The 20954-nt window shown below is 50.5% G+C and overlaps 1 protein-coding gene and 1 long non-coding RNA gene across 3 annotated transcripts in view; one reads left to right on the forward strand and one right to left on the reverse strand.

Moving 5' to 3' along the window:
* Positions 1 to 5449: 5449 nt before the first annotated feature.
* Positions 5450 to 7751, reverse strand: LOC116962430. The gene is made up of 2 exons (XR_004407597.2): positions 7007 to 7751; positions 5450 to 6917 (listed from the first exon to the last, which is right to left on the reverse strand). It is a non-coding gene; the product is annotated as an uncharacterized LOC116962430 (long non-coding RNA).
* A 255-nt stretch (positions 7752 to 8006) lies between these two features.
* The window catches only part of CD99L2 (CD99 molecule like 2), a 34432-nt gene continuing 21484 nt past the window's right edge, over positions 8007 to 20954 (forward strand). For both annotated transcript variants that reach the window (XM_042807294.1, XM_042807295.1), the window contains exon 1: positions 8007 to 8126. In XM_042807294.1, the coding sequence (XP_042663228.1) occupies positions 8069 to 8126 (58 nt within the window). In that variant the 5' untranslated portion in view covers positions 8007 to 8068. The remainder of the gene's footprint in view (positions 8127 to 20954) is intronic.

Below are 20954 nucleotides of genomic sequence, written 5' to 3' on the forward strand. Positions count from 1 at the left end.
GCAGCCACGGGGCTGAGCTCTCTGGGCAAATCACATTTCTCCCCACCTGTCTTCCCTTCACCTGTAAAACAGCAGTAACAATATTTACACTTCTGCAGTTGGCTCAGGATGGGGGAATGAAAACTTAATTATTTGCCAAGGAACAGCTCACGGCCTGACTGTGGCAGGAACGGCAACGGAGTCCAAAGAGCAGGCTGCGCTCCCAGAGCAGAGCTGCAGGAGATAGCACAAACCTCACCCCAGCGGTAAAAAGGTCTGACAGCTTTGAATGGGAAAGAAACAGCTTCCCCATCAATTAGGAACTTGCTTACAGTGAATTATCACAGAATTTCATAATGGGTTTCCAAGTGGGTCAATGAAACTCCTTCCCATTCAGCTGCTCTGACCACTGATTCCGCAGTGGCGCATGCACGTGTCCTACAGGAAAAACATTTTTAAACAATAAAACCAACTTTCAGAACCTCTCACCTCCCCTGGGTCCCTCTAACAACTTCTGTGGGTTCGTGTTATATTGTCTCACTCTTGAAGACTTTTTTTTTTCCCCCAGTGTTGTGTGAAAGACCAGAGCACAGCAGGAGAAATTAATTAACTGAGCAGACAGCAATTCTGCCATCAAATGAACAAAATGAAAGAGTAACAGAGACTTACACTTATAGTCACCCCTAAGTGTTTCACATGACAACAGCAGTGAAAACACAGTCCAGACTGTTGTTTTAATGTTGATAATATTCCAAAATCTGCAGCGCTTACTAATTTCTCAGTGGAAATAAAACCTTTGACATCAGTCAGGATTCTGTCTGGGCATGGAAGTTGGTTGTTACATTACGGTCTAGCAGTAAGAGTCTGTTTTGATGGTAAGATCTTCAGCACAAAGATAGTTCCTCTCTAGAGCACCTGGACTGACAAGCAGAGGACAAAACTTCAGCATTAGACCTGAATACATCCGAGCACACACATGCTTTCTGCCAGCGCCTGTGCTAGTGGAGAGTCCGCTCTGTTCTTTGCAACAGGCAGGGTTTATACTTTGCAATCACCTGCCGGCAGCCGGAGGTCTGCCCGACGTGTCAGCCTGCTCTGCTGGATAGCGTTTGCTCTTTGCATCTCAGCAGGCTTGTTACTGCCGCGTGCATCCCGCTCGAACGCAGACTGGCACTGGACGAAACCAGGCTGTTAAATACCCCTGAAATTGGGAAGATGTGAAAAAATATAGGAGGTGAGGGTGGAGGTAAGAGGTGAAGGAAAACATTGTTATCACAGCAACAGTAAGAGGGAAAGGAAAAGAGTTAAAATTAAGGCAGGAAAAAAATTCAAAGCCATACAAGCATAAAATGGAATCACTTCAGGCATGTGTCAAAATAGTGTCAGATCTTTTTCTGTTCATTAAGTCAGCACTTAAACACCCACCAGCTCCCCTTTTTGCTAGCCCCGGAGTTTTGCTACACCTGGAGATCCACTCGATGGTATCAACAGTAGAAACAATGGGGTTTGTAGGCAAATAACCTCATTTAAGAGCGCGTTGAGTGAACTCTTCCACAGTGACTCGTGTCACCACGAGGCCCACCAGCAGGGGTCAGGTCACATACTCCATACGGTGGAGACCAGCCCAAGGGTTGGGACCAAAGCACAACAACAACCATGGGAAAAGGGCCTGAATTGTATAGATTTTTTTTCCTATTTTTAAGTCACATATAATAGCACTTAATATAGTCCCCGGGGTTTGATAAAATCACCCCCTATAATACTAACTTAAACACATCAGATACATATCTATCCAGCTAATGTGGTAGAGATTACCAGCCAGTAGTGAGTCTGAACAGTCCCAACAAGGGAACAACTGTGTACTGGCCTGAGAGGAACTGGTCCATCTCCAACACTTGGGGTTTTTAACCCTCTCTCACATTTACAGAAGAGTCACAGAGAAAGTAGCAGACATATGAGCATGTTTCTATAAGGTTTTGAGCCTGTAACAAAATTTAATATAAAATCACTGCCCAATTACAAAATTTGATGGTATGATTAAAAAAAACCTCAACAACCCACACACAATAACTTAAGAACAATACCAAACTTTTCAGATTTTATAAGCATTAGGGTTTTTTCTGTACATAACTTCTGTTATACTCGATGGAACTTTTCCATTACAGGTAGAATGATGAGTAAACAAGCAAACGCTTATTTACAAAAGAGGGGTAACATTGATCAAGACAGAGTGCATATTAGATTGAGACCACAGTAATTTCCTAGGACTGTATTTACATGAAAGTCTGGGGGTTTTAGTGGTTTTGGCCTCAAAACCCTTCCCAAGGGACACGCACAATTTAGCTGTGCTAAAAGTCTCCTTCAGGTTTAGGAGCCAAGACAACAGTCATCTCTCTCCTCCAATGGCCAGCATCCAGGATTTGGCAACAAAACTGCTTTCCTCCCAAGCAGTATTAGCCCTGAGTTGTACCCGCTCTTTGCCAGTGCCCACCCCACCGTTACACTAACCCAGCCACATAGATCATGCTTGTCCAGTGCAAGGGAAAAAAAAAAACAAGCAGACACCTCAATTGCCTGACACTACCTGTTCTGCACTCAAATTTCCACACTTCTCAGTCTGCATAAGGCTGCTTTATGCACCATTTTATTACTGCAGGTAATACTGCACACTCTCAGCAACAGGAACAAAGATTTTGGTGAAAGCAAGTTTGTTTGTTTGAGGGTTTGAGTTTTTTTCCCCTTAAAAGAAAAAATTCTCCCCGTTTGTAACTACGAACATTCCTCGCCAGTCCTCAGTCAGCCAAAAAACACATGAGGTCTTTCTGAAAAACTAAGTTCTGTGCAACAAAGTTATTAACTGCTGGGAAAGGCAGGAAAACTCTTTTACAGCTGTTCATTGATCCACTAAACGTCACCTTACACTCTGTAGCCCCTTTTGGATTCTGCAGACTTCTGGAGTAGGCTGAGAAAAAAATAAAAACCTTGGCCAGAGTAGTTACACTGCTTCTTGAGACATGTTTTCTTTGGGTTCAGGCCTCAAATTCTCAGCCAGCAATTTCTGTCCCTGGTGGAAAATTTAAAAAAAAAAAAAAAAAAGAAAACACCAGGTTTTTCTGCTTTTCAGGAATCTAGAGAACAAACATGAGCTTCTAATGCGTTTGCAAAAGATGTGAATTGACCCCCGTGCCCCAGTGTCCTTCCATCTGAGATCACAGTTATTCTGAGGAAATAAAGTCCCGACCGCCTCTGCCCACGAGTCCTGCCAGCGGGAGAGCCGCGCACCCCCAGCACTGGGCCAGGGCGCTCCCAGCGACGCGGCGCTGGGAAGCGGGAGACGAGGTGGCCCAGCCGTGCCGGCTCCCGCTCGGCACCGGGGACCCCCAGGGACCCCGCAAGGCACAGCCCTGTGCACGCCCCGGTCGTGCTGCCACAGAATGGGAGAGCCCGGTCCACCCAGTGCCGAGGTCCTCATTGCCAACGCTCGAGCGTGTCCACACGACGGCTTTAATGACTCTCAGAAACCTTTTACGTAGGCACTGTGGCTTGTGTCAGTTACTCCGGTTTCAAACAGGTGCACTTAAGCCTTGTTTTAAGCAATTGGCTATCGTCCCAGAGTAGATGAGGCCAGAATTAATTTTCTCTGTTTAATTTACGATTCAACATTTTTATTCTAAAACTGTACACTGATGCTTGGGGACCGGCAGGTGCATTTAATCAGTACACAAACCATACCCAAACAGTCCTGTTTCTTCTCTCTCCTGCACTCTCTAGCACGAGCACACCGTTCCTCACACCCAATCTGCTGCTTAGCTTTCTTTCCGCTTTCCCTTTTAAACGGCACAGACAGCTGACGAAGAGCCAGGCACTCACCTTGACCCAGACTCGAAGCTCCATCAGACTTTCTCAGCAGGAACAGCCAGGCTTGAAATGAGAGGTAATGCTTGGCAAGTGCTCCCAGGGGACTGGCCAAAAATAAATGCACTCTCCAGTTAATTTCCATCCGAGTAGTACTAACATTTCTCCTTTAAGAGTGCAGCTAAAGTATTTGATTTATGCAAGGCGAGGTTCTGTATTTGTTTGCAGTCGCAGTGGCACACCCAGCACACAACAGGGAATACTCAGACCCATTTTAAGCACCTATGTAAGGTGTCCACGCTCTCCATACAGACAAGGAATATTTTAGGGTGTGATTCAGAGCACTGTAATTAGGAGCCCACCTCTCACCTTTGATTATAGCAGGAGTCTAGACATCTAATTTAGGCAGAGGAATTACATACTTAAAATTAGCTTGTACAAATATCCCCCAATGCATCAGTTCTGCAAGGAACCAGACTGGAGGCTCTCTGGGAAGAGGGTTAAGGCGAGTAGTACTCGGCATTTGGCAGGCAGTGAGAAGCAGGGTAAGTCTGTTTACGGGGAGCTCTACTCAGCCGTGACTTCCACCAGGCGAGCCACTTCAGCCAGCCACAGCACGCTGCGGGCTGGGGGGGGGAACCGAGCCCCGAAGACCCCCAGCCACTTCCCCCAGCTCAGCTGCTGGCATTGGAGGAGGAAAGTCTGCTGGATCTCAGCTCTGGCGCAGGACCAGAGCCGGCAGCAGGGCGACCCGCCAGCCCATCGCTCAGGGAAACCTACTCCTTCCTGCTCCACCGTGATGTAGCTGTGACGGAGGAGAGTGGGAATATCCCCGAGTCCTTTAACCACAGGGCTGCTCTAGGGTGGTGCAGGCTGAGGCTGTTTGTAACACTGCCATCTCAGAGTACTACTTGCTTGTTGCCTTTTTTTTTTTTTTTAATATTTTTTTTTAAGGAACCACTTGGATCATAACCTTAATCAAGGCTTCAGAAAACAAGGCATTTGGAAAATTTGACCAGATGCATTCCAGCTTCATAAGGGAATTTAAAAGACACCACACCCACCCCCCCAAAATAAGCATTTTTTTTTACTTAAGAAAGACTTGTATTTGGAAACAGGGCCATAAAACACTACCTCAGACCAGAGATGGACACAGGTGGAAATGTAATTCAGCCTCTGAAATGGTTCATTTTAAACTGTGCATAGTATTTTCATATTCCATCACAGATAAATGTGTGGCAAGGCTATGCATTGCTACATGACAGCTCATTCTGCTTTTAAAACAGCAGCACTTCAGTAGCAGCTAAATTTATGCTTTTTATGTGTCCGTCACTTATCAAGGGTAATTGATTAGTGCCTGCAAGGGGCTCTGAGATCTAATGGCTTACATGTTCTGAGCCTGCTAAATTATTTGAATAGATTTAGGCAGAAAAAGAGTCTAAATCAGATTTTTGTCTGACCCAGCATTACCATTCCTGGTCAGTGTTTCCCCTTCCCTTTAAATGTATTTTTGCTCAGAAAGACAAAAGCATGCTAAGCCCAGGGAGCAGATTTTCAAAGGCAGCAAGAAAGAAGAGCTAAGCATAATACCTGTTAAAACATAATGGGAAGCCAGTATATTTTCCCACTGAAAGTTTCTCCAGTGGCTGTTTATTCTGCTATTTAAAGATTTAATCTAGCTCCAGAAAAGAAAATGAAAAGGTCGTAGCCCCCTCGAGCTTGAAGGAAAGCGATCCGAGGGGAAGACGGCACTGCAATCCTGAGCAACATAACGTGTGCGAGGCTCCAGCAGATCCTCGGCCGAGCAATTGGAAGCGTTTAAGCCTGGGCTGTCTGCCTTAAACACAGCCCGAACCAAGAATAGCCTGGACTCCTGGGCACAGGTCAGGCGATGCTGAGTCACTTGCTGGCGAGTCCCCAGGCTCACCATCTGCCTTGGGCTCGGCCCCTCTTAAAGCCACGTCTTGGGCCTGCCGCACACAGCCCCAGCTCTGGCCGGGCAGGGGGGGCCAGGGATGGCACCCTCGGGCGTCGGGGGGTTCAGCCAGATGAGCGGTTCCAACGTGAATTCCTGGTTCGTACTGCCCCGTTTCCCTCCAGCTTCGGAGCGCGGCACTGCTGCTGCTGCTTTCCTGCTAATTGAATGCTACATTCATACATTTCTTTGTAATTATGAATCAACTCACAAGCATTGGTGCGCACCCCAGACTCACACAGAACAGCAAACAATATACTGTCACGGGTTGCATCAGCTGCTGCGATGCTCTCTCATGCCTTCAGGCTTGCTAAAGCTGATCTAACTCTAACATAATAGCCTTTTTACCCGCCTCCTCCCCCAACAATTACCAGAGGCTTGGAAAGCCATTGAAATGCAAATAGCTGATGGAGAGGTTATTGGGGAACCAGACTGGGAAGGTACAAATGTTGTCCTGCTAGTTTCCTTTGGTTTGACTCAAACGGGACTGTAATCCTAAATTTCTCTTTGTATAAATAGGAAAAGAGGCACGGACGGCCTTGTACAGCAGCTGAACTGCATCTTCTCCAGTTCAGCTTCTCTGTAGTCCGGGACCCCCATTACCCCCATTAGTCACTGCAGCAGCAGGGAGAATTGCACAGTACAGAAGCGTCTGCAGCTCCGACAGCATGCCAGGAGTGTGCTGACCCGCACGCACCGACACCCGCTCCGATGTGGGTTTTAAAGACCTTCCCCCCCCCGGAAGGTTTGTGGAAGGCGAGGCCCTGGGACCTGTGGAGCCTGCAGTCTTCTGCGTGGCCATAGATGAAAATCAGCAACTGAGCATCCCTCCCCTTGCTACCCCACCACATCCTTCAAGCCGGGGATCTCCCACACAGGACTGTAACTCCTCCACGGTCTGTTTGCTCACTATATTTTCAGGCGCTGTTCCCACCAAGAGATCCCACCTGCAGCAGCCGGGGACATCAGTATCTCCCAACTGCTGTGAGGCTTGGGTGCGACTAGGACAACTCAGACACTTCTTCAAGCTCTCAGTCCCCATTAAAGCTTTAGGAATTTCTCTTAAATATAGGCTGCATCCCCACCCCCTTTTCTGTAGTGAAACAACCTATAAATATCAACAAATAATATATTTACTGCATTATTAACAATTCCCTCCCCACATTTAAAAGAGATGTAGAGAAGAGGGTCCAGCACCTGGTGCACATGAACTCCAAGGGGCAGCTTGTTGGCTTTGGCAAGGAGGCAGCTGACGGCAGCTCTAATCGCAGCTTAAAGCTACTTAAAGACGGTTATTAAAATGACAGAGCCAAACTCTTCTTGGCAGTGGCAGGCAGCACAAGAGGGAACGACAGCCAAAGAAGTGGTCGGGGTCAGTGGGAGGGTCAGGCTGGACCCAGGAGAATCTCCTTCACTAGGCAGTGAGGCAACACTGCCGTAGGTCACCCAGGGAGGTGGAGGGGCCTCTGTCCCTGGAGGTTTTCAACTCCCCACCAGACAAAGCCACGGCTGATGCGACCTGCTGCCCGTGGGTCCCGCTCCGAGGGGGCGTTTGGGCTAGAGACCTCCAGAGGTCGCTTCCAGCCAACATTTCTATGGCTCCGTAACCTCCGCATTAAAAACTTGGCATTCAAGGGTGAAATTGCAGCAGCTCCCTCCCCTCCGCTTCTGCGAGGCCCCTTCCCGGGAGCGGGGCAGAGCACCCGTGCCTGCGCCGTCACCCCATCCCGGCACCGCTGCTGTTCCCCGGCCACCACACACGGCTCCCGCAGCCACGGGGTCCCCCCCCCGGCCGGCACACACTGTCCCCGCAGCCCCACGGATCCCTCCCGCCGTCACACACGGCCCCCACAGCCCCGGGGGGGGTCCTCCCCGCCGGGCCCTCCCCGCCGCATCACATCCAGGCAGCAACAACGCAACCCACCCCCCAACACACACACACACCCCCCCACCCCCCCCTTTCCGCACAGCTCCCCCGCGCATCTCCTCATCGCTATCGCAGCGCGGATCCTCCCCGCTTCGGTGAGCAAACGAGGGGCCGAGCCCGGCGGCAGGAACGGGACCGGACGGGCGGGGCAGCCTCGGCCGCCGGGGCACAGCCAGCCCCCCCAGAGGCCGCCGCCGCCGCCGCCGCCGCGCCGGGGGCCCCGGGGCCGGGCGGGAGCGGGGGGCGGTGGCACCGTGCGCCCGCCCCGCCCCGCCCCGCCCCGGCGGAGGCAGGCGGCCGTGCCCGCGGCAGACGCGCAGCCCCGCCGCGACATGGCCAGCCGCCGCCTCCTGGGGCTCCTCCTCGCCTTCGCCGCGCTGCTGGGCGCAGGTAGGGCGGCCTGGCCGCCGGTACCGAGGGGCGGCGGCGGGAGGGGGGGGGGGGGCGGCCCGGGAGGAGGGGTGGGGGTCCCCGCGGGGCGCGGCGCGGTTTGCGCATGATCGCCGGCGCCGGGCCCGGCCCAGGAAACCCCCTCCCCGTCCGCCCGGGGTCACCTCGCAGGATGCACCCCCGAGGGGAAAACCCGCCGAGGTTGCGTCCCGCCCCGCGCCGTGGGGGGCGCCTCGAGTTGGTTGCATCCCCCGGTAGCGTGCAGCCTTCCCCGGGAGGGGCTCACGGGGCCGGGGGAGATGCACCCCCGAGCCGGGGCTCTACCAGGGGACCGCAGGAGGATGCACCGCCCGGGGGATCGCCCTTGGGGGGGGGGGGGGGGGCTGCACCCTCGCGGGGCCCCACCCTGCGCAGAGCACCCCGATACTGCAGCAAAGGGCGGCACGCCAGCCGGTGCACCAGGGCGGGCCCAAAGCAAAGCCACCCCCAGGCCCCCCCCCCCCCCTTCCCTCCGACCCCCCACGCCTAGGCTCCTACTCTCCCCCGACAGCGCCTGGCCCTTCTCCCCCCGCTCGGCGGCGGGGGATGCTCCTGCACAGGTATCTGACAGATATGACGGCTCTAAACCCGTCATTAGCTGACAATGGTGGTGATTAAAGCATCTCAGAATACAGCGTATGCCTCTCTGTGAGAAAGTGTCACGATGATGTTTAAACACAACGTGTGATGCTGCAGGTATAAAGCTCTGTATCAGCCAGTGTCTTGGATAATCCGAAACAGAGGGAGTCACAGAGTCGTCATGAAAGGAGTTTGATTTTGTCTCTCTTACTGAGCTGTTAGATTAGCGGATTCTCTGTGTGACCCAAATTTCTTGGGCTGCTGGTTGTATTCTCACGCTTTTTCAGTCGCACTGCTATTTCTGCAGATCAGAATAGCCTAACCCAGAAACCAGTCCCAGTAACTAGGAAGAAAAGGGAAAAAAATCTGTGCATTTTTTTTTTTTTTTTTTTTTTTCTGACGGGGGGGAATTAAAATCAATGTAAACCTTAACACAACTTGTCGTTTCCCACCCCCCCCCCCCCCCAAAAAAAAAAGGTACTCTTAGAAAGCTGTTTGTTTGAATAGAAAAAAAAAGTCCTCTTAAGGGTTGCACAGAGATAATAGACGGCAATTATGTAAAAGGCCTTGGGAAAGTTTTTGTAAAAAAATCTGCTATTAACTAGGAGGCACCCATCAAACACAAATTGGTTAGAGGATATTAGCATCAAAACAAAGAGTGAACTGGGAAGAGCAGCTTTTACCATTGGAAGATATTAGATTTACCATAAATCAGCCTGGAATTAGTCTCTGTTTGCATTAGGTACTTACCTGCTCGTGCACCTGGGAGGGTAACAGCACGGTACAGAGTTGCTTATGCTCACCAGTTTAGTGGCTACGATTTTAATTGGTGGATATCAATTTGACAGGCTGTGCTAAGAGACTGTATGTGAAGTCCTGATTTTAGATTAAAATAATAAGAAAATCTGGCTAGTCAGCGGTAAAGCTATTTGCATTCTGTGTTGTTTGCAACATGGCCAAAGAAAAATGCTGTTCTGTTTCATTGTGGAGTGCTGGGCTGCAGGGTCCAGCTCTTAAATATCCTTGGCTGTGTTCATATCAAAATGAATTCCACTGAAATGTTCATAAATCATTCCTGCCAGCGTGAGGCTTCACAGGTAATTGAACAACATTAAGTTCAGCTCCTGTCTGAGCTGCTTTAAATTGCCTCTCCATGGAAATAACTGTATAAAGGTAAGTGGGTTCTGCACGTGCAACCTCTTTGCACAGAGCCCTGCCGACACCGGGCGTGTAGGGACGAGGAACTGGAGCACAGGTTCAGCCTTTCCACGTGGCCTCGGTTCCTCCTCCAGTGTTTTTGTATTTCAGTAGTGGCTCTCCTGACCCACGGGTGGGTGCCAGCTCCTCCTTCTGTCTCTTCCAAAAGTTTTGGAGCAGCTTTGCAGCACCCTGACAGAGGCCCGGAGAGCCCTTCCCCACCTGAGCACGGAACTGGCCTCCCGGGTACCCTCCCTGCTGCCATCCTGTGCCCACAGGGAAATACCAGATGGTGGTAAGGAAGTGGGTTTCCGAGGCAGGGCTTTCTACCCCAGCTCCTCCATACAGAAGCAGGAGAAATCGAATTTCATTGCCACTATCAGCTGGCTTTTTTTTGGCTTCTTGTTCTGAAACAGTCTTTCCAGCGCTGCCAAGGGTGGGTTGCAGACAGCCCAGTCTCTTGCAAGCTTAGAGGTTTACAAGTTGCCAAGAACCAAGGATATCAAATGAGACAACAAAATTGGTACTTAATGTGATTCCTGCAGCTGAGGTCCAGATCCGCCAGTGACACAGGAACAATGTGCATCTTGGCTGTGGCTGTCCAGTAAAGCCCCCACTTTTTAATAGAAAAAATATGGTAGGTTTTGGGCTTCTCTTTGGGCAAATTCCACTGTGCTTCCCTTCATACATGACTCTGTGCTTCAGCGCCCGGGGGGCTATTGGACACAGCCACGTCGCCTCCATCCGCACCTCTGATGAGCTGCCGAGCTCCCTCCGCTCTCTCCACCCGTCTGGCCGTGGGTGCAATGCTCGAAATAGGAATTGCTTGCAGGGCACCGAGCCATTTTCCAGTGCTGCTAAACTCTGGCATATTCCCCCAGTGCAGTGGGGGGGCAGAAGCATTAAATTATTTGGAGGTGATGGAGGAAACCAAGCGCCCTGCAAAGACTCTTCACTGCAGCTGGAGCAGCAGCCAGGGGCGAGCATTCTCTGTGCTAGCACATTGCATCATGTTTTAAATGCACAGATCAGTGGCTTTTCCAGAAAGTAGTTATGTTTGGGTCATCTAGGGTTAGCCACATTTGTGCAAAATGATAGGGAAAACAGTCCAACAAGGAACTTTCCACAGTCAATTTTTCTCCCTCTTCTGTCCTCACTCTTTTTGTAAGCCAGTACAGAAATGCACTGATATGTTTTCATGGAAACACGGCAAATTTGACGTCCGAAGTCAGTGCTGTTGCAGGAAGTGCAAGGTTACCTCTTACAGTCTGGGCAGAAGAGGCACATCCAGATTTTATGCTTTACACTGTGTAAGAAAAGCTTGAAGACAAATTTCATGATTACAAGCCAGCAGTAAGACTAGTTGGGCATGTCCTCCAAAGTTGCAATATCAGCAGTGACAGGTGACTCTTCATGTTGTCATCTCGTGTCTTAATAGACAGCGTCTCACAGATCACCTCTCCTCTCGAGTGTGACTACAATATCCCACCAGCAATTACAATAATTACTTAAATGTGAAAGTAATATTAGACAGTATAATTAGCTATTTATAACTGTTGCACAGATGGCTGCAGTCACTGCAGGCGGCTCCTCTGCACAGTCTCCGCACAACGGTGCCCAACTGAGAGCGTAGAGAAAGCAGAAAGAAGCCAGCTCTTTTCCAGATGTTTTTCCAGGTGTTTGAGCTCTGCTTTGGAGTGGGCAGCAGTGAATGCAGGTCAGAAAAGGGGGTGCCAGTGCCAGGTACCCTCTCAGCTCTGTGCCCGTCCCTTGGCAGGGTTGCTTGCCACAGTTGTGCCAGGAGAGTTTCAGGGAGGAATTATTTAGAGTAGGAGTAAAAGCCTTGGTTTTGGCACTGCTGTCAAAACTGAAGGAGGTAGCAGCGTTGTGTAAAGCATTTACCTGAGCTAAAAATCTTAGTTATAATACATTATAATGTTATTAAATTTATAATTACTAGGTATCAGCAGCAAGTCAAAGTAATACATTTAAAGAATAATTTTTACTTTGATAGTGTCTTTAGCACATATGACAAAGCAGGAGAAGCTAAATTGGTTTTCTTACGAATTATCTCTGATATTTGAACAAATACGCATTAATTAAATGTGCCATGCCCAGCTATTTATGTACATAGCTTTGGTAATAATTAATTTCCTTACTTCTGCTTGTATTTTGGAACTTTTTCTTCTATCAGCCTAGTGATATCTGTGCTTGGAAATGGCCATTTAATTATTGGGGTTTTTTTCCCCCTCTACAAAAATATAATTTTTTTCTTTACATCTGTTGCAACCATTTCATCCCTTAAAGCACATAAAATAGACGAGTCTATTGATCTCTAGTGTTGACTAGAATAAACTTTTAGGACTGCTCAGTTTAAAAACAAATTTGTTCCTCCTTGGAAAAATATCTCCTGGAGGTTGAAGGCATTCACTTTACAATTAACTAAAGGAAAAAATGGGTGTTATTTAGATACTGCTTCTGAAGCCACTCTAATAGCAAAATATATGTTTAATAAACTACATAATGCTGATGACAAAGAGAAAACCTTTGCAATAATTCCTTTGTAATCTGGTTGATATAATTCATGATTGGTGGACAAACTTGAAGAGAGGAGAACGGGAAAAGATGAATGTGGCATCTCAAAATGCAGAACATGAAAGGACTTTTTTTGAAAAGGAAACTTCAAAGTTGGGGATTCAGATACTGATTTGGGATGCGAGCACAAGAACACATTTACTGAGTGAGCAACACTTTTGAGATGAAAACAGAGCGCCCCAATACAAGCCCATTAGCTGCCACAAAGTGAGAGGCGAACGCTTTCTGTACGCTTGCAGGGATTTCAGTGGAGCTGCACAGGGTCAGGTTTGGTTTTGATCTTCTGAAAGCTCAGCCTACTGGTGCGATGGGGATAAAGTTAATGCTAATACATGTTTACAAGACAGCCCTGTAGTCACTCCCAAATCCTTTTTCACTGCTTTCCAACCTTGTATAGGAAACACAGAAAATTATTGTGTTAGGAGTACCGGAGCCACAGGCAGAAAGCTGATGCTGTGTGTGAGCTCCTCTTTGCTCAGATACCCAACTGCATGAGCAGCATCTTCAGAGGAGGAGTGGGCCAGGTCTGCTGTCAGGATTCAGTGCTGGCACAGCATGTGCGTGTAGAAAAGCCAAAGAAAGCAAAACCAGAGGCATTGGCAAGATTTTGGAGGTGGTGGCCCAGACAGGGAGGAGGGAGATGGCAAACAGCATCATTCTGCTGTTGCAAGGCTCTGCAGGCTGGCACAAGGTTGTCTCCCTCAAACAAGGCGCTGGGAAAAGAGAATTACTCAGCATTTTGCTTGCCCTTTGAAACGTTCTCTTTGCCCACACACAAAGAAATTGGGATAGAAAGAACTTGTCAAAGTTGGAATAATCTTACTGAAATCTTACTTCAAAAGGACATGCTCGTGGTTGGGTGTTTAGGGGTAACTGCAGCACAGGCTCAAGGAGAGTAGGAGGCTAGAGCTAAACAAGCAGAAGAGGTTTCCAGCCCCAGCTGTGGGTGACAAAGGAGGTGCGTGTGCTGCAGAAGGGACGTTAGATACATGACAAGATTTTAAACAGCACGTTAATTTGTGACCATAAAGCATTGTCACAAACGTGTGCTTTTAGGGGTAGGAGTTTAGGGAAAAATCTCAATGCAAGATCTCTAGATGAGCTGTATGGGATGAAGGCAAGCAGTTTGGTCAAGCATACCTCTCAGTGAGGCCACCTCCATTCAGGTGTCCTTGCTACTGCAGGACTTGGGTCATCTTTCCAGACAATATGATCTGAGAGAAGCTAATGCCAGAACCTGTCTACCTCATTTGGAACAAAAACCTCACCAGGTCCCATCCTGCCACCTGGTACATAGCATTCCTCTTCGAGATTTGTGTAATTTCCACTATAGACTCTGAGCATACCCCAGGGTACGTTCCTATGCTGTGAAGATGTGGAAGGAGCAAGAATTGGTGAAACTTCCCCCATGCCCAGCACATTTTCTCCACCCTGGAAGTTCTTTTTGGCCAGAGAAATCCCCTTGCATCTGATGCTAACACAATGCTGGTCTGAAGAGGTTGCAGCCTCCCAAAGCTGAACCATCCAGAGCGATGCTTCCAGCTGGTCCAAGCCTGCCCTGAGCAGCCCCCTCACCTCCTGGCAAACCCCAGCTTTCTGACCCCAAACCAGTTTGGTTTATAACCCAGGTGCTACAGCTGGGGTGGGCGTTCAGCCTGGCCCCTCTCGCCGGGCATCAGCTACTGCTGCTGGTGACAGACTGTCTCACGCACTGTCAAGAGACACTGAGCAAACTGCCATGCAGTTTGTGTGTAATTATTTGCCAGGAAACCAGAATTCGTTATTTCCAAAAATCCATAGGACAGCACTAAGCTTTGAGCCCCTGTGCGTTTTTAAAAATGCACACAGATCCCAATACATGTCTTTGGCCTCATGCAGAAAATAGAGCATATTTAAATGAAGTTAAACATATGTTTGGAAAAAAGTTATATTACTCCTTTCTCTTTGGTAATGATGGTCTTAACTGAGTGACTAATTTAGATACTTATGCAGAGGAAATCTCAGAGCCATAACACTTGAATTATAATAACAGTTTACAAACAGTTGGTTCTGTAAACGTTGGTGCTATTTCTTCCACAAGTAGGGTCAGAGAGAATGAGGGACCTGTTGGTGGATTTCTCTTTGAACTCAGTGAGCTCCTATTTTTGTTTAAATTATTTCATGCCACATCAATAGCAAGCAGTGCTCTGGTTATAAGGCAGCTGTTCCCCTGGTGATGGGAGGCAAAAACAGGTAACTGTGCACCTCCGTCATCTAGAGAAGTGTTTTATCTCAAGATTAAACAGCTGTCTTTCATGACTTTAAAAATGACATTTTAGATTATAGTCATGAAATAATTTTTAAAAAAACCCATGTAATTCTGTAACAAAAACTTTCAGAATTTGTCCTGATAAATTGTCACTGACTTAACAGAAACACTTCCCCCCCCCCCCCCCAACAGAAGTATTTCAGCAGACCTTTCCCACCTGCGTAACAGAGGACTCTGCTTTTGCTTCCTAGTAGAGCGTTTGGGAGGTGGTGGGCACCCAGCGGGTGCTCAGCAGCCGGGTGCAGGAGGCTGGCTTTACCGCCCTGTTGCGGGTGCAGCCTGTGCTGGGCCCGGGAAGCAGCAGAGGCTGGATGCACACCCCAGACTGCTTCCTAGGGGACTTCAAACTGTGAAAGCAAGGGGCCAAACCCACCTTATTGAAAACCAGTCAGTGCAAAAGGCTGAGGGATGCAGCACAGCTTCCCTTGCTGTGGGTGACCCAAGAGGGGTGGTCTTGCAGCTGCCGGGCTGGGCATGGGTGGCCTGGCCCAGCTGGCCACAGCCGGTGGTTAGAAATCACTGCCAAATCCTGCACCACCTGCTCAAAATTACCTTCTGCTGCTGCTTCCTATTTGGGGGGGTGCAGCCCCACACCCTGGTGTCTCTCCATGCTGGAAGGACAGAGGGGTCTCTTGGCAGCACGGGTCTGCGATGCTCTGGGGAGGCAGCCTCACCCAAAGCAAGGGGAGCATGGCCGGGCGAGCACTGTGCGTCCCAGTGCACCCAGGGCGAGGAGAGCACAGGCAGCAGTGGCTGGATCCTAAACAACTCCCCACCCCAGTCCAGACACCCCATATTTGCACAGTGAGGTGCGGTGGAGAGGCAAGAGGCAGCTGCAGGCGCTGCACCGCAGCCAGGCAGGAGTGCTGCATCGCTGCGTGACAGGGGCCTACAAATGCCCCCAGCCAGAGAAGAGGGGCTGTAACCCCCCCATGCTCTCCGTCTGTCAGCATCACCCAAGTCTTCATTTCCACTCCCACTCTGCTGATTTTAAATAGCACAGTATGACAGGAGCAGCACATCCCAAGTGATGAACCAGCATTTTTACCGTGTAATTCCCTATTTACCTACTTTTAACTACAGCATCTTCTCTTGATCTTTATCTGATGAGAGCAATCTCTTTCCATCGGGAATCAGGTGAGAAGCATTTAATCTCCCACTTCGGTTTTCTTCTGGCTCCTGCATCGCTGGCTTTATCATCAGTTGTTCTGTGCTGGGTTATGAAGAAAATGCTTTCATGCCATGATTTGTTGTCTGGTTGATAAGTAGGCATCTTTAGCCCTAGGCAAATTCATAGTCATTACTTAATGTGTAAGCAGAAATCAAGTGGCTAATGTGAACATACCTTGTAATATGTTTCTGGGTGGACAGCATGCAGGAAAACATGAAAGAACCCCAAATTTCAGCCTTGCACCCACAGTCATAGGAGGAAAAGGAACTCGCTGTGTTTTCTGACCTTCACTAGGGGTCACAAGCAGAGTGAGTTGGGATTTGTGTTTCCCACCCTATGCCTGATGAGGCTGGTCTGGGCAAGGGCTGGGGCAGTGCACCTGGACACAGGAGGTGCCAAGGCTGCGCCCAAAGTGGTTTCAGCTCAGAAACTGCCTCCTGCTCCTGGCCTGCCTCTCCCTGGCGGGGCTGGCTCTCAGCATCACCACACCGGGCCGTGGCCCTCTGCCCTCCGCTGCGGGGAAACCAGGTGGGTGCCTGCTCAGGGGTGGGATCACAGCAGCCCCACATCTCCCCTTCCCTTGCTGCAGGAGCAGTGATGCAGTTCTCCAGCAGACCCCTGCACACTGAACCTGGAGGGGGACAAACTCCAGTCCTGGATGACACTGTTAGTTCTTCCATGACCTGAGAAAGTCACCTTTAACCATTCTCTAACATATGCAGCAGGGCCAGTGCTTATTTCCCCCCTGCCACTTGCAAAATGATTGGGGTATAGGAATAAAAAAGTTATGCCATCCACATCCTTTCCCCCTTTAGGTATAATAAGTTGTTTTTCCTTAAAAACCCAACAACAAACAAACAGCAAAAGAGTAAAAAGAAGAGACAACTCCCTTTCCCATCAGATGCACCTTGGAATCATTGAGAGTTACCTGGAGCGTTTTCCCAGAGTCCCAGGAAGAGTCAGAGATTTGCTTCCCTGTCTCAGTAGCAGAGGGGCTGGAGCAGACTGCACTCCCTCTGCTCTTAACCACAACATCCCCATACCCAACCTAGGCACAGAAAGCTGAGCATCATCCCACCCTCATCACAAGTACAGCTGGGCTCAAGCACTCCCCGGAAAGGGAGGAACCTTAAATACTTCTGCTCAAAACCTTTTGCTCTTGATGCAGTTGATCTGGGACTAATTGAAAGCAGGTTTTGGCAATGCTGTGGCAGAGACCTCTTTGACACAAACCTCAAAGAACGATTATCCAATTAAGGTTGCTTAGAAAATGTCACCTGCTGTACACGCAGAGATGTCAGCCTTGAAAACCTTGAAAGCTTTGAGTGCTGATGTTGAAGAAAACTGTTTTGAGTGGGATCGTGTATTGCCTGAACAAGGCTACCCACTTTCCAACCACACTGGGGTGGAAGAAGACTCGGTGAAACATTTGTTTTGTGTGGGGTCAGAGGGAGGACGATGCTGTGGAGCCAGAGATGGGGTGTACCTGGGCAGTGGCCACTGGTCCATGGCATCCCGTGGGAAACTCAATGGGAAACTTTTCCTAGCTCCAGTAGTGCTGCCCTTGACAGGGCTTTGCTTTTCACTCCAAGCTGGCAAGGGTTGCTGCCAGCACCTGGAGGTGTCTGTCTGTCCATAGTGGGGGGTACCACCCTGGCCAGTGCTTTTCAGGAACCTGGGGTGCATGAAGCAGTTGGAGAGATGCTGGTCTCCCACAGAGCTGAGGGCTCCAGCGCAGCCTGAGGCTTTACAGCTTCCCCAGGGGCCAGATACTTTTCATTCAGCAGATCAAGCCCTTGGCAGTCCCTACACCGAGCCTGCAGCTGGGGGGGATGTAGTTGATGGCACTGTGCAGATATACTCCTCCTTGGGGTTGTCCCCAAAGAGTGGGGTGGGAATCACATTAAAGAACATACAAACGCCCGTTGCTGTTCCGTGAGCACCAGCGCTGCAGCCAGTGCCCTGCCAGCTGGCAGGGACAGGATGGTCCCCTGGGCTCTGGGGCTCCTCCATGGCCTCGCTGCTGTTACACCGACTTCTGTCACATTGCGTGGCAGCGGCTGATGTGACGTGATGCATGGTGTGGGCCCCTTGCTCCCCACCTCGCCAGTGTTGTGCACAGCCCTGGGCTGGGCCCTCCCCCCCTCGCCCCTCCCCAAAACATGTTGTGTGGCTGCCCATGGGCTCTTGGTCTGTCACCCCTGGGATTAGGCCATCTCTTGCAGAGCTGTGGTGTCTCGGGGCCAGCTGGCACTTGCAGCCCCCTCCTGCTCACGGCTTTAACACGGTGACGCGCCGACGCTGACACGGGCAGGGCACTCAGACGTGTGGGAACACTTTGCTTCCCTCCACCAGCAAATTTGCTCCTTCACACCTCAGTCCCCAGGCGTGTGGAGGAAGGCCCCTTGCCACGCTCCTGCGGCCTCCAAGGTGGAAGCCCCACGCTGGTTTGTAACTCAAAATCAGCAGCAAACGAACCACTCTGCTAATAGCCCTTCTTATCTCATTTTTTTAATAAAACATGGAAATGCAGTAATCACCACTGGTCTGAGTCGGTGAGACTGAGAGCAGGTGAAAGAGAAATGCTAGGAAGAAATAGAAAGCTAGAACAAGAGGTTAGCATGAAGAAATGCCTCTGGAGTTGAGGGTGCTTCCTGCCCCTTCGTGAGCCAGATGGGTGGTGGTAGAGGCTGGTGGGTTTGGTGGTGGGAGCTGCCATTGCTCCAAGAGGGACAGCGCTGGTGGCAAAGGTCTTCCCGCAGACAGGTCTGGAGCAGGGGCTCCTCTCACATGATGGAGTTCAGGAGGAAGAGGCCAGCGTCTGTCCTTAGCCCTCAGCTTTTGAGGTTTCCTTGCAGCCTCCATGCAGGCACACCTGGTAAATACCACAGGCTGCCTGTGAGCTGGTTACCAGATACAGCTGTTGGGAAAGAGGAGATGAGGGCAGTTCCCTCTGGGGTTTTAAATCTTGCTGCAGAGAGTGAGAAAGGCTGCGTGAGATGGCAGCAGATGAGAAACTCCTCCCTGATGTGTTTTTTTTGTCTGGTCTCTGCAGAATGACCTGCTGGCAGCTCCTGGTGCAGCCGCGGTGGTGGAGGCTGAGCTGCCGGCTGCTCCCCAGGGCTGTGGGACACTGCGGGGTATGTGAGGCAGCGCTGCTTCTTCAGATGCTTTGGGAGCAACCTGGAGGTCTGTCCTTACACCCGAGCTGGGGACAAGATACATTCAGACCTTTGGACAGCCCTGGGGATGGCACAGGGTGGGCGGGCACCAGTGTCCCTTGAGCATTCATCTCCTGGCAGGGCAGCTCCCAGCAAGGGCTCACCTTCTCCTGCCTGCTGGGATGGTGGTGCTAATTGTGGTGCTAATGGTGTCTGCTGAGAAGGAGCCTGGAGCCCACCAGATTCAGGCTGGTTTTGCTGGTTGCATTTTCCTCGCCATCTCCATCACTCTTGCTGGGTGCTGAGCATATCAGGTGCTGCCAACGAATAATTTAAATTATTCCTAGTAAGCCGTGAAATCAAATTGCAACAGATATCTTCTTGTTCGGCTGCCCCGGCGCACAGAAACACAGAATTATCCCGTGGTTTAAATACCTAAATGAGGTGCGTTGCCCTGAGGTGCAGACAGCAGTGCTCGTGAGGGGGCTGCTGCCCGTCCTGCCCCAGCCGGTGTGCCCGGCCCGGCTCAACCCACCACTCGGGTGGCCCCAGGAGAGGGCAGAAGTGGGGGTGTTGTGGAGCTGAGGTTCCCGGTGGGGACCCGGCAGCACGGAGGGCAGCGGGGGCAACGGAGCCTGTGCGGGTCATGGTGGCTCAGCAACAAGGCACTGACTTTAGCGGAGGCTTTTAGGCATTTCCGTTAATAGGCTTCAAACATAACCACCATTAGTCCCTCCACAAAGAGAAAGTCTTCATTATGCAAATTCTCATCTTAAAGCTTTATTCATGTGCTTCCTGGCAGGCTTTCCTTTAATCTCAAGAGCAAGATTGCTTGGAATTACCATATACCCTTGTTAATTGCATAAAAAAAAATAATTCAGCGGAGGTTGTTTTTGCCATAATCAAGAATGATTTTGATTAGTACTTCTGGAAATCAGAATGTTTCACTGGGAATGGGGAATGAGGATGGCAGCATTGCCTCGTCCCTCACAAGGAGCAGGGGCCATCCTGGCTGGGGGGCTGTGTCCCACTGCTGCCCGTTGGCTGTGCCCCAGACTGGGGCGATGTACCCCAGCGTCAGCCATCAGTCCTGCTGCCACGGCGGGTGCAGGGGGCTGAGTTTCTCCCCAGTTTCGCTTCCTGGAAGCGCCCTGCCTCCCCTGGCCCCGGCGGGCTGCTGACAGGGGTGTTTGTGCAGGGGCACATCCCTGGGCAGTCTGTCTTCCCTGGCAGCGGCCGAGGAGCTGGAAGAAGTTCGGAGTCTGCTTTTCAAGGCAGAACTAACTTCAGGAGGAAGTCTGTGTTGAGGAGGCAGCGTGGGCACATCTGTGGAGAGAAACGCAGCTGCAATTAAGCTGTCCTTGCCTGCCTGGCCCGCCAGTGCTGCTCCCAGAGACCGTCCATAACGCCCCAGCTCCAAGCAGCTCTGCTCTCCCTACGCACATAGAATTGTGATTTGGTCGTAGTTGTCAGCAAGAACTCCAGATTTGCAAGCAGCTTGGCACTTGCAAGGAAATTTTCCACATGTTTGGTAGGCGGCTGGGGCCGGTGCCCAGGCAGTGCTGGTGGAGAGCACTGGCGAGTCTGAAGCTCTGGTCTGTGCTGCCTGGGATCAGTGCTCTGGCCAGTGCCGTCGTGCTGTTGCCTGCTCCAGGAGAGTCCCTGGGGAACCCCAGTGCTGCAGGAAAGACCCCAGCTGCTGCAGAGCAGACCTGCGCCCATGGAGGAGCAGCCATTTGCTCCCCGCAGACCTTCAGGTCTGTATCTTTGCTGAGACA

The sequence above is a fragment of the Tyto alba genome, unplaced genomic scaffold (genome assembly GCF_018691265.1).
Source record: "Tyto alba isolate M040663 unplaced genomic scaffold, T.alba_DEE_v4.0 Super-Scaffold_5, whole genome shotgun sequence".
NCBI lineage: Eukaryota > Metazoa > Chordata > Aves > Strigiformes > Tytonidae > Tyto > Tyto alba.